A 14316-nucleotide genomic window follows, 5' to 3' on the forward strand; every position below is an offset into this window, starting at 1 on the left:
TCTCAGCTGGGGCCCATTAAACAAGCACAGATAACTTAGAAAATCTTGGTTTAACATTCATTGAAACATATTTTATTGTAAAAAACCTTACATATCTCAAATTAAGTTCGAACTAACTATTCTTTCCTTTGTCCTCTCTTCCCAATCTAAATTTTAGGATATTATTCTTTGTCACAAACAGCATTAATAATTGTCAGTAGGAAAATAAATGTTAAGGACAACATTTGGGTAGACACCAAAAACAAATAATTAAAAACCCAATTCAAGCAGCCGGCAGCCTCAAGCAGCCAGCCAAAAAAATCAAGGAAAATTAAATAGGTTAAAATAAAGTCAGTTTAAAAGTGGCATGATTCGCTGCTAGTTTGTCAATCACGCAATCGCAAGCAACCGGAAAATACACTTATTCTGTATCGTCAAATCCCTATAGTTGCAAGATACCAGGGGCTTTACTGTAACTCAATGTAGTGCTAAACTCAAAAAGTTCTGACATTAGAAAACACAAGTGAAACAGGAAAGTCTGCAAGCACTGTGATTGTAGTTAATACACAAAAGCGCTGGAGTGTTACATCTCTAATCAGCAACAAAAGGTGCAATTCAAAAGAGTTAAATTATAACTATATTTATTCATGTCTATTAACAATATAACATCTTAACACAATATCAGATATCTCAAAAAAACCCAGGTCAGTCAGTCAAGTAAGTCAGTCCAAAAAACAGTCTGCAGAATTCAATCTCAAAGTTCAATGTCCAAGTTCAGTTTTTTTAATGACAAAGGATATCGTATTGAACGCTGGAGAGAGGAATGACTGATGTTGCGTTGCAGTAAGCTTACGATCCTTACTCCTGAGGCATGTGAATTTCACACAGCTGTCCAGCTTCCCTCTGCTGCTCCAACTGCCATTCCAACTGTTGTTTTGCTGCTCCAACTATCGCTCTCTGCTTCTCAGCTGGATTCTTCCTTTGTTCTTGAAAGTTCCAAGCAATTGGCAAGTCAGCACTCAGTTGTACTACAAGTTGCACTGAGTTCTGAGCAGAAATCCATCCTTTATAATGACAGTCCAGTCCAAAAGGCCAGTCCATGGTCCATAACAGGAGAAACTCAGCAGGTCCTCAGCGTTCAAAGGCACCCTGATGAAGGGTTCAAGCCTGAAATGTTTGTTATATATCTTTGCCTCCTATGGACACTGCAGGACATGTTGAGTTTTTCCAGCACTTTTGTGTATTAACTAGAAAAGACAAGCCTGTTTAAAAATTTTTAGAAAATAGCAGCAGAGCTAAGGCTTTCGAGCCCTTTGAGTCTTCTCTATCATTCAATACATCATGGTGACACTTTATCACACTCCTGCTCTCTTGCCAAATTGTTTGATGTCTTTTGTACCTGAAAATTGGCCTATCCTGTTGTCAAGTATATTTACAAGAGAGAGAGAGAGAGAGAGAGAGAGAGAGAGAGAGAGAGAGAGAGAGAGAGAGAGAGAGAGAGAGAGCTAGAGGAAAGGAGACACGGAAAGATAGGGTTGGGAGGTGCTATCAGAAACTGGTGAAGTTGACGTTAATACTATCCAGTCGGAGGGTGCCCAAAAGGAATATGAGGTATTGTTCCTCCAATTTGCATGTGGTCTCAGTCTGGCACCCCCACCAACAGACGCATTTTCCCTTCTCCTCCCCTCTGCACCTTTCACCATCTGCAAGGACCACTCTGCATGTAAGTTCCTTGTCTGCTTCTCCCTTCCCACCAATTGCCCCCTTGGTACCTAACCCTGTGATCACATGCGCCCACATCTCTTCCCTCATTACCATTCGGGGCTGCAAACTGTCCTTCCAAGTGAAGCAACACTGCAGGGAGCATCTACTGCATCCAGTGTTCCCATTGTGAAATCAGAGATCAGACTTTGTTGAGCACCTTGGCTTTGTCAGCCGCAATAGCACGGGTCTCCCTGTGACCCTTTTCAATTCTCTTGCTGACATGTCTGTCCATTGTCTTATGTACTGCCAGACTGAGAGTACCTGCAATCTTTCCCCATGTCTCCTTTCTCTTCTCTCTCTCTCTCTCTCTCCCTTTTTCCCTCTGTCTCCTTTCCTCCAGATCTGCTTTCACAGAGCAAAAAAAACAACCCCTCCCCGAGTAAATTCTTACCTTTCCTCTCTCTTGTGTTCCATTCATATCCATTTAACACATTTACTTAACAAAATCTGATATCAAATTGACTTGGAATCCTGAGGCTGGTGTGTAGTAGTAGCACTAATCCAGTTACAAATGGAAATCTCAATGGTTGCCTATTGCACTAATTAAAAAGTTCTTTAAATTATTACATAATTGTATAAGACAATTACTATGGAACGACAAAGTACCAAGAATTGCACTGGAAAAGTTGACATGGGACTATAAACTGGGAGGACTTAACTTTTTTTTTGGAAAATTTTATTGATTTGTATCATTACAAAAGGAAAAAAAAACAATAAATAAAACATTAATCAAATATCCATGCCTAATGATACAAAAAAAGTACTTCTGTAATTTTTCTCCCCAAACCCCCTCCCTCCCAAAAGTAGAAAAAGAAAGGAAATAAGAAAACACCTACTGTTTTATATACAATGTTTGCATATATTAATTGATTATTAATACAATTTCTAATTAAGAGGAGTGGATAAGGTAGAAGAGGTGGACGGAAAATTATTCATAAAATCTATATAAGGTTTCCAAATACTAAAAAAAAATTCAACTCGATCCTTTAAACTATATGCAATTTTTTCCCAAAGGTAACAATTTTGCATCTCACCATACTATCTATTTAATAACACGTCCTTATAATCTTTCCATGATATCGCTATATATTTCTTTGCAGTTGCTCTTGCAATATTTAAACATTTTTCTTGATATTTATCCAATTTCAATTTTGTATCCTTTTCATATATATCCCCAAGTAAAAATATTCTTGGATCCTTTTGTATCTTTATCTTCATAATTTGCCCAAATAATAGACTTAGTTCATTCTAAAAACTTTCCACAAGACCACATTGAATGCAAAGAAGTCCCTATTTCTTTCATACATCAAAAACACTTATCTGAGTAATTAGAATTAAGTCCATTTAACTTATATGGAGTATATAATCAATGAAGAAAATTATATTGAACCATTTGCTATCTAATGTTTACCATATTCATAACATTTTCTTGACATAATTTAGACCAAATCTCCTCCTGAATTTGTATATTTAAATCTTTCTTCCATCGCATTTTGGATTTATATAAATCTTTTTTCTTTGTGATTTCTTGTAATTTTGTATACATGTTAGTAATAAATTTCTTAACAATAAGTGTATCTGTTATTATATCTTCAAATTGACTTTGTTTAGGGAGTCTCAAATCTGCTCCCAATTTCTTTTTTAAATACATTTTTAAATAATAATATGCAAAAATTGTATTACTATGTATATTTTATTTATCTTTTAGTTGACCAAAGGTTAGGAAAAAAAACCTAAGAAACAATCTTTTATCCTCTGTATACCTTTACCAATTGTCAAATAAAAAAAAAATTCAAAGTAAAAAGAAGTTGATTTTGTTTTAACGATATTTTTAGAAATTGATAATTTTTAATTCCTCTCTCAAAATGAATTCTATTCCATATTTTTAATATAATCTTTAATACTGACAGATCTTTAGTTCCTTTAAATGATTCAATATTCCATTGATATAAAATTTACTCCGAAATAGTTTCACCGATTTTATTCATTTCTATTTGAACCCAAACTGGTTTTTCATCCCTTTGATAAACAGGAGGACAAAAATCTCAATTGAGGTGTTTTAAAATAATTCTTAAAATTTGGCAGTTTTAGTCCACCCTGATCAAATTTCCCCACATTAATTTTTCTAAACCTATTCTTGACATCTTACCTTTCCAAAGAAACTCATGTATTATTTTATTCAAACTTCAAAAACAAGGTTTCTGGTACATGAATGGGTAACGACTGAAATAAACGTTACATTCTTGGAAAAATATTCATTTTAATACAATTCACTCATCCTAATAACGTTATCAGTCAATCTTTCCATCGTCTCAAATCCTCTTCTAATTTTTTAAAACAATGGCAGATAATTTAACTTAATTATTTATATTTTTACTAATTTTAATTCCTAAATATTTAATTGCTTCATTTTGCCATTTAAATTTAGTCAGACTTTTACATTGAGAGTAGTCAATGCCATCATAGGCATCACTTCACTTTTATCAACATTAACTTTATAACCCGATACTAGCCCATACTCCTTTAATCTCTCATTCAACTTATTTAAAGAATTTTTTGGTCTCGTTAAATATACAATAACATAATCAGCAAATAAACTAATTTTATGCTCATTATTACCTATTTCAAATCCTTTAATTTCATTGTCAGTTCTAATTACTTCTGTCAATGGCTTAATCACTAATGCAAATAAAAAGGGTGATAATGGACAACCTGGTCTTGAAGATCTTTCTAGCAAAAAAGGTTGTGATATTTGTTTATTCATAATCACTTTTGCCTTTGGTTAATCATAAAATGCCTTCATCCAATTTATAGAAGTATTTGGAATCCCAAAAGCATTAAGTGTTTCAAATTTAAAAATCCCATTCCATTCCATTACATGCTTTCTCTGCATTTAAAGCTACCGTGGGAATCTTCTTATTTTGGGTTGTATTTATCAAACTTAAAAATTTAACTACATTATCTGCTGCTTTTGTATATTTAATGAAACCAGTTTGATCTAAATTTATTAACTTTTGTCAAAATATTCAACTAATCTATTGGCTAACAATTTTATAGTCTGTATTCATTAACTATATGATGAAGGTTGTAAACAATCTTTCCCTTTCTTCAGAATTACAATTATTAATGCAGTTTTAAAAGATTCTGGTAAATCATGAACCTCTTCCATCAGCCAGCTCCCCACCATGACTACCAGCCCCCCCACATCTCCATCGGGTACACAGACTCAAAACAATCAACCAGTTTACCTACCTCGGCTGCACCATTTCATCTGATGCAAGGATCGACAAAGAGATAGACAACAGACTCGCCAAGGCAAATAGCGCCTTTGGAAGACTACACAAAAGAGTCTGCAAAAACAATCACCTGAAGAAACACACAAAGATCAGCGTGTACAGAGCCGTTGTCATACCCACGCTCCTGTTCGGCTCTGAATCATGGGTCCTCTACCGGCATCACCTACGGCTCCTAGAACGCTTCCATCAGCGCTGTCTCCACTCCATCCTCAACATTCATTGGAATGACTTCATCACCAACATCGAAGTACTCGAGCTGGCAGAATCCGCAAGCATCAAATCCACGCTGCTGAAGACCCAACTGCGCTGGGTGGGTCACGTCTCCAGAATGGAGGTCCATCGCCTTCCCAAGATCGTGTTATATGGCGAGGTCTCCACTGGCCACCAAGACAGAGGTGCACCAAAGAAGAGGTACAAGGACTGCTTAAAGAAATCTCTTGGTGCCTGCCACATTGACCACCGCCAGTGGGCTGATATCGCCTCAAACTGTGCATCTTGGCGCCTCACAGTTCGGCGGGCTGCAACCTCCTTTGAAGAAGACCGCAGAGCCCACCTCACTGACAAAAGACAAAGGAGGAAAAACCCAACACCCAACCCCAACCAACCAATTTTCCCTTGCAACCGAGCCTGCCTGTCCTGGATCGGACTTGTCAGTCACCAACGAGCCTGCAGCAGACATGGACCTACCCCTCCATAAATCTTCATCCGCGAAGCCAAGCCAAAGAAAGAAAGAAAGAATAACACTTTAAAGTCTTTATAAAATTCTGAAGGGAAACCACCTTCATCTGGTGCCTTATTATTCTGTTGTGACATTAGGGTCTCATAGACTTCTACTTCTGAAAAATTCTCAGACAATTTTAACTTTTCATTCTCCTTTAACACTGGCAATTTAAGTTGTCTCAAATAATCTCTTATTTTATTATCATCTTTCATAGATTCTGAAATGATAAAGATAAGCATAAAATTCCTTAAAATTATCATTTATTTCCTGTGTTTTTTAAGTTACCTGACCTGATGATTTCTTTGTGGCAATTATTGTTCTAGAGGCTTGTTCTAATTTTAATTACCATTCTAAAACTTTTTGAGCCCTTTCACCCAACTTATAATATTTTTGTCGTAATCTCATTATGTTTCTCGCCACTATGACTTTGGACGGTATTGAATCTTAATTTCTTCAACTCTAGCAATTTTCTCTTCTCATATTTAAGTACTTGAATTTCCTTCTCCAATTTCATTATCTCTTTATCTAATTGAATCACCTCTTTCATATATTCTTTCTTAATTTTTGAAGTATAACTTATTATTTGACCTCTCAAATATGCCTTCATAGAGTCCGATGATACAAACTTACTCACAACTGAATCTTTATTAGTGTCTAAAAAAAATTATCTGTTGCCTCATATAATCACAAAATTCCCTTTTCTTCAACAAATGTTTATTTAACCTCCATCTATAATCTACCTTTTGTTCTTCTTCCAATGAAATAGACAAAATTAAAGGTGAATGATCTGATTAAATCCGCACTTGATATTCCCCTCTTCGTTCTCCATATTGCAATTGTGTAGAAATTAAAAACATATCTATCCGTGAATATGTTTTAAATCGAAAATAAAAGGAATCATCTCTTTCATTTGGATGGATTTTTCTCCAAATATCCACTAAATCCACCAGGGATAAAAGCATGGCCACTGAAGATTGAAAAGTGTACATTCAATCATGCAAAATCAAGAAGCCTACAGAGTCATTATCACTGTACACCTGGATAGTAGTGGTCTATTTAAAATGGGGAAACTAAAGAACAATTCATTGCTTACATGTAGGTTACATTCTGTAGCCTTACAATCAAATTTCCCTTACATCCCCTCCCATCTACTGGCCACCATTATGACAATCTTCTATAGGAGCACTATTGAGAGTGTCCGAGCTTGCTGCATCACAGAGTCGTATGGTTGCTGTAGAGTAATGGATCAGAGGTCAATCCACAGGACCATAAGAGTGGCAGAGAGGATCACTGGAGTCTCCCTCCCACCAGCCCCCCCCCCACCACCATCAACATGATCTACCGGGATCATTGTAGTATGAAGAGGGCACGCAAAATCATTCAGGATCCTTTCCACCCTGCACAAAGCATACAGGAGTATCAGATATAAGCATAAATACAGAATTGACAATTACATAATAATTCACGTACAAAAAAAAGGCAATGAAAAAAAGTAGATAAAACTACATCAATAATTGCTTATAATACCTGAAAAACATTTAATTGAAATGATCTATGCAACCATGTTAAAAACAAGTCTTATATGTGGGGGACCGGATACCTGTCAGGCATGGTGGCATCGTTGCGGCATTGGTAGCCTCTACATGGCCTCCACCCTCCTGATGCTTTGGGAACCATGTGGAACGGTGAGGCCCATGGACATTCAGACTGTTGTACAATGCCAAGCTCCTCCATTTTACGGCATTTCTCCCTTGCCAACTTTTCTCAGGTGGTGCACCATGGCTTGGAGGAGAGGCCCCTAAGTGAGGATCTGGTGCCGCACCCCATGTTTGGGTGCTATAGAGGTGAAATGCGCCAACTCAGCTAATGCATTGTCAGCAGCAGTCACAGAGTGAAGGTGCGGGGCTGTGATCCTAGTGCCACCAAGTGAAAGGGACTGGAAAGTCTTTGAGTGTACCAACCTCCACCCCTTAGTAGAGAGTTGGCTTGAAGGAAGTTGCCCCCTAGGAGTGGCTGTTGAATGGATGCCAAAGTAAACCTCCAGTTAAAATGGCAGTTGCTGAAACGAATGGGAGCAGTGCAGGTGCTGAAGGTGCATATGTTTGAGTTATTGGCAGCCCTTAATTCTCACCCCATCCTTCAGCTGTGGGCATCAGAGGTGGGGGGGGGGGGGGGGGGGGGGGAGAGAGAGAGGACACTGAGTTGATCCCCAGCGTTGACCAGGAATTGATGGCCCTATAAGGAGTCTCGTATATGAAGCAAGCTTTGACAAAGGCCAGCTCTGGCGTTTCCCAGGAACAAGCATGGGGAGTGACATCAACAGGCTTTTGGACCCCAGCGTTGATGATAAGAACAGTACAGCTCACCAGTTTGTCGGTCGGTCAGCGGGCTTCCTGGCTGGCTGCCGTTTGTCAAGGCATCATTACCTGTTCCATTTCGCCACCCATATCACGTCCTCATCCACTCAGGCAACGACCTTTCTGGGGTCGTCAAAATCTTCTTATGCGATGAGCTGCCAGATGTCTTCAAGCAGCCGCTCCAGAAAGATCTGCTGAAATAGCAGGCAAGAGGTGCGGCCATTGTTGAGAGCCAACATGGCAGAAGGAGCTTTGTCCCCCAAACCGTCTATATGCAACAGTTGGGCCATGCGCTCTTGCTTCAAAAGCCCAAAGTGGAGGTTAGTAATTCCTTGATGGCCACACACTTCACTTGCTCCAGGGGCTACTGAAGGAAGTCAATGATCCAGACCGCAGTGTCCTGGTCGAGGGCACTTACTATGTCGTCGGTAGAGATCCGGCGAATGGCGAACTGTGCCTCGACTTGTTGGAACCACACCCTTGGCTGCGACATCCAGCGTTGGTCAGGGTCACCACTTCTGTGTGTTTTGCGGTTATAGCACGGGAAATATGACACACACACCAAGTAGTGCAGTTGACACTAATTTAATTAACTGGTTGACCTTGGCTGCCACATCACTGACAGACATGACCAGTGTTCCTTCGGGCCCTGATTAGTATCCTCACGCCTCGTCGTCGGTGATTGGCTGGATTGGCCTGTTTTGCTGCAGCATCATTGATGGGTGCGGTTTGTGCCACCCTGGGCACTGATTGGCCCTTTCGCAATCCGTTGCCAGCTGGCTGAGCCCGTTTTGCAGTGGCCTATGGGAACACCTCGTGCTACCCGCTCAATTGCCGTGTTTGAACGGCATCAAGCCGCTGCAATGTATTATTTGTCTGTATGTGTGTTAATGTCTGGTTGTGTGTCTGCATATGTTTTTGCACCAAAGATCAGAGAACACGGTTTTGTCGGGTTGTTCTTGTACAATCAGATGACTATAAACTTGACTTGATCCTGTATACATTTCGCTTTGTGAGATGGGATCATTATCTTTAAATTTATCTCATTAGTGCTGCCAACTAGCTTCAGTGGAAAAAGGTCATAGAAGTGGAAGTACCAATCATTTGTGATGTTACTACTTATAATAGACTTGTAAATTCAATCTACATTCATTCAACTATTTTCTAATTCACAGAATAGCATATTAGTAAGTCAAGTAAGATGGGTCATATTTATTATATTACTGTCAATGAATCTGATCATGTTTGCAGTACCTTATTTCATCTGATGCTGTACTATCATCAGCACTTGCCCAGAATTCATCACAACTTTCCAGGAGACCAGAATCTAAGAACTCTCCTGTCGACTTCAGCAGCATCCCAGCTATGTCACTAAATAGAGAAATGCATTTGTTTGTTAAAATATACAGCTACGCCAAAGTACTAATTAGAGATTGGTACATAGAGCAATTCCAGTACAGACCAGTTGGCTAACACTGTTAACAAGATTTTAAATAATGTTAAATAAAAACAGTTGTTTACTTTTACACTTCTTTACCACATAATCAAAGAATTAGATATTTTGTAATGATCAAAATTTAACTGTCTCTTTTAAAAACAAAATATTTGCAATGCCTGGCTACATTAATCAAAAATATAACGTGTTTAAATTAGGATACACTTAAAATAAAAATGCAACCATGTTAGTAACAGGAACATCTCTAAATCAGGGCAACTTTAAGTTATTTTTTCTATTCACACTGCAAGATCAACTTTAATGGCTTCTTGACAAGACAAGAAGTAATTCTGAAGATGGACAATTTCACTTTCACAAACAGCAGAGGGTGGTCCATCATTTCCATACTGACCAAGATAATGTTTTTTTTTCAAACATTATTCTTGCTTCCCAGTCCATGGTCTTTACCCTTGGGTGTCCAAGTGTTCATCCTGGCAACTTTTAAATTTGGTGAGAATTCTGGCCTCAACCACTTTTTGAGTCCAGAGACCATAACTTAATTAGCTTTAAAGTAGTTTTACAGAAAGATGGGACTGGTCTGCGAGGAATATGCAGACGTTGACTAGGAAAGGGTCTAGATCTGTTGGGTAGGTAGGCCAATGAGTGACAAATGGAATTTAACTCTGACAAATGTGAGATGTTGTAGTTTGGTAAATCAAACCAAGGCAGGACTCATGATGAATGATAGGGCCCTAGACAGTGTGTAGAACAGAGATATCTCAGGATACAAGGGCAGAGTTCTTTGAAAGTGGTAATGCAGGTGGAAAGGGCACTGAAGAAGGCATTTGGTATCTGACCTCTATTGGGCGAGATATAGATTACACAATTCGGGACTTTGAGACTCAGCTGTACAGGGTTTTGTAGAGATGATGTAATGGTACTGATTTACCACAGCTTTCAACAAATAAAGAATACACCATGAAGTCGACTTTCTTTTAGATACAACATTGCATTCTTCAACTCCCCCAACACCACCCAACTAAACCCCTCTGACCTTCTCCTTGGCTCACTGCTACATGGATGATCCTGACACTCTCACTCTCCTCCTCATGCATCTGAGATCCATCACCCATATTTTGATGCTTAGTACAGCCATGCATGCGTGCTATTGCTCCCACACAATGGATCGCTTACATCAACAGTGGCAGCCAGCACTGCTCCTGATGAAGGTAAATATGCAGCTGGGACAACCACACTGTGTAGTTCTGATCATCCATCTAGAGGAAGGATAGAACCATAGAACACCACAAACAGAAACTGGACCTTTGGCTCATCTAGGCTGTGCCCAGTCCCATTGACTTGCACCAAGGGTAAGCCCTCCATACCCCTCCCATCCAGGTACTTAAACAAATATTTCTAACTAAAAATTAAGCCACATTCACCACTTCAAGCTAACAGCTCGTTTTTCTCCCACCACTCCCCCTAATGTCCCCCCCTAAATATCTTATCTTTCACTCTCAGCTCATCTCCTGTAGTTCTTGTTTTACCTAACCTCAGTGGAAAAAGTTAAAAAGGAAAGTCTATAGATGCTGTGATTGCAATATAATACACAAACATGCTGGAGAAACACAATTATCTTTATGAAGGGTAGCTAACATTTCATCCCTGATCCCTTCATCAAGGTATGAGGAAACAGCAGGCAAGCATCTAAATAAAAAGACAGGGGGAGGGGAGGAGGGAGGAAGGGGAAGGGGGAGGTACAGACTAACAGGTGGGGAGCTTGAGGAAAGGAGATAGAGGGATAGGGAAAGAGAGAGACTTAAGAGGCCCTCATCATTTTGTATACAGGCATTTCTATCAAATCTCCCCTCATTCTTTTATGTTCTGGAAAACAATCCTAACCTGTTTAATCTTTTCCTGTAACTCAGTTCTTCAAATCCTGTCAGCAACCTTGTCAATGTTCTCTGCACTCACTCAATCTTACTGACATCTTCCTCTAGTTCAGTGGCCAAAGCTGCATACAATACTCCAAATTTATTGATCTATTGGGTTATGATGATTGGTGTAGATATCCTGGGACAGAAGATATGGTGAATAAAGCGAGAAAATGAACAGTCAGAGGCCCTTTTCCAATTCCTCTCGAATGAGACAATTGAGCACATGCACATACAATTCAAGAGGGCCAGGCTCAGGCATGGTTCTATTGCTCCTATAGGCCAATATAACAAAAAGTCCCAGTTTATAGATTCACACATGCAAATAGACAGCTAAAAATTATTAGAACCAACAGCACAGGTCAGCTTTCTTAGGAAAACAAGAACACAAATTTAGAAAAAGTAATAAACACAACCTAGTAGTACTGGCTCTATGTATGATGTAGAGAGAGTCCACCAAAGCATACCAAACAATCAGGAGTATTTCAGATAAAAATATGGAATTTGATCATCTGAGTTGGTAAGATACATTATGAACATGATTAACTGCATTCAGTTTTGAATGCAGAGTTCCTACCAAAAGAGCTTTCCTGCTTGAGCCTCTCCTCCTCGTATGCAAGGGGTTATTTCTTTGGTAAAATTCCATTCTATTTCTAGAAGGTTCTTCAAACTGTGGGAAGCTTGGGGTAAATGCTGTAGCATCTGAATCCAGCTCCGCATGTAATCGAAATAAACCTGGAATTCAAAGGAACCATATGCACAGCTTTGAAAACTAGCAATATTGTGCAAACTCCTTTCAAAGCCTGTATTGGTAATTTACACAAGCAATGTTCATATTTCACCCTCTTTTCCTGAGTATTGTATGTAACAATATTTTTGCTGCAATGCATTTGCTAAAATTAACATTGCCATGGCTCCACAAAAAAGAAACCTTCAGGAATAAAACTGGACTTTAACGTAATTATAAAGACAAGTATTGATTCAAACCTAAGTTCCCCCCATAACCCAAGTCATCAGTTTAAGGGGGAATTATGTCATCACTCAAAACTAGAAGCTAATTTTTATATTGGATCCAGGATTCAAGACGGTGCTCAAAGCAAGAGCCTTGAGTGCTGAAGGCTTCCTGATTGTGTCAGAGGTTTGGATCTGGAGCTCTGGTTGAACCGATGAATGGAACAGGAGTATGTGCAACTTCAGGAGCACTGGAGGTGAATCCATGGACACACTCACTGATTCTGAGGAGACTTTCTTTTGCTTCCCTTTCTCCTATTGTTAAGGGAGCTGGGCAATGCTCATGGTGACTCTTTGTATGCCATATGGCAGGTAAAAATTAAAGGATATCATGCATATTACATTTTTAATGTACTGTTACGTGATAATAAAAGGAACCTTGAACTCAGAGACATCAGGGTATTTAAATAAGAGAGTTTTGAAGGAACAGAGGTTTTGTGAGGGAATAAAACAGTTTAAAAATTCAGACAGTAGAAGGGATGATAGCTTCTTGTAGAAGTACATAATACCAGTGTTGGAGATGTGCTCAGAGCTTGGAGGCTTTAGGGGCAGAGAAGCTGGAAGACATGGAAAATTTTGAAGTCAAATTTATGCAGGATTAAAGGTAGGACAGAGGCCAGGAAAGGATTGCATTAGTCAAGCCAAAAGCTACAAAGGAATGGATGAGGGATTCCACAGCAGTTAATTTGAGCCAGATATCGATGATGTCATGGAGGTGGAAACAAGTAGCCTTAGTCTTGGAGAATATGCATGGTCTGAGCCTCATCTCTTAATATAAACAAGTTCTTAAAATTAAGCTTATGGTTTTGTCTTCTGAGACACAGAAAAATATGAGAAAAAATATACATTGTTAAACCACATCAATGGCTCAGGGAGTACAATGCCAACCCTATTACACAGGTCATAAAGATCCAAGTTTTTGATGAGACTAGATCGCAGCCACAACAGAATGAAGGTGCTGCAATAATTTATTTCATCTTTCCGAGCACACAGGCTGTGTATATGGAGGGCCTAGCAATAAACTGCTGCTAACAATTACAACTGCTCAGGACTATTTTGGAAAAGTAACAGAAACTGTCCTTTCTTCGCACATTTGCAACCTTGCTTCAGTCACTGCTTTCCAATCAGGACGAAATGACAAGGAAATTATTTATCACCTTACCCAATTCAGAATATATTGTGGGAGAGTTGAGGAACAGTTGTAGACTTTCAAAGAGATTTTTCATCCTCAACAAAAGTACATTCCAGTTAAAAGGACAATAAGGGTAGGGAGAATCGGCCTTGGATAACCAAAGAAATAAAGGAATGCATCAAATTAAAAACTCATACATAAAATCGCCAAGCGTAGTAAGAAGCTGGAAGATTGAAAAACTTTATAAAGCAACAAAGAACCACTGAGGAAGCAATAAAAAAAAGAAAATAAATTATGAAAGTAAATAATAAAATATAAAATAGATACTAAATAATGGGCTATGCGGACATGGATGAGGCCTTGAATGACTATTGTATGAATATCTATATTGTATCTTGTTTTCAAGGTTGAAGATACCTCTAACATGTTCACAATACAAAGGGTCTGAGAACTTCAATAAATTTGCTATTATAAAACGAGGTAGTGATAAGCAAACTAGTATAACTACAGGTAAAAACATAAAAATACTGGAGGTACTCAGTAGATCTTGCAGGCCTAAGTCCTTCTCAAGGTATAAACAAAAAGCAGACAGACACCTGAATAAGAAGGCTGGAGGAGAAGGGAAGAAAGGGTAGGGGAGGACCACAGGTAAACAGATAAAAGGTGATAATTGGACATGAATAGGAT

At 38.8% G+C, this 14316-nt stretch overlaps 1 protein-coding gene across 3 annotated transcripts in view; it reads right to left on the reverse strand.

Moving 5' to 3' along the window:
- map3k4 (mitogen-activated protein kinase kinase kinase 4) overlaps nt 1-14316 on the reverse strand; it is a 253090-nt gene that overhangs the window by 57576 nt on the left and 181198 nt on the right. For all 3 annotated transcript variants that reach the window (XM_069932041.1, XM_069932038.1, XM_069932039.1), the window contains 2 exons: nt 12064-12221; nt 9372-9488 (listed from right to left, as the gene is read on the reverse strand). In XM_069932041.1, coding sequence (XP_069788142.1) covers nt 9372-9488; nt 12064-12221 — 275 coding nt within the window. The remainder of the gene's footprint in view (nt 1-9371; nt 9489-12063; nt 12222-14316) is intronic.

This window comes from Narcine bancroftii, chromosome 4 (assembly GCF_036971445.1).
Source record: "Narcine bancroftii isolate sNarBan1 chromosome 4, sNarBan1.hap1, whole genome shotgun sequence".
Lineage (NCBI taxonomy): Eukaryota > Metazoa > Chordata > Chondrichthyes > Torpediniformes > Narcinidae > Narcine > Narcine bancroftii.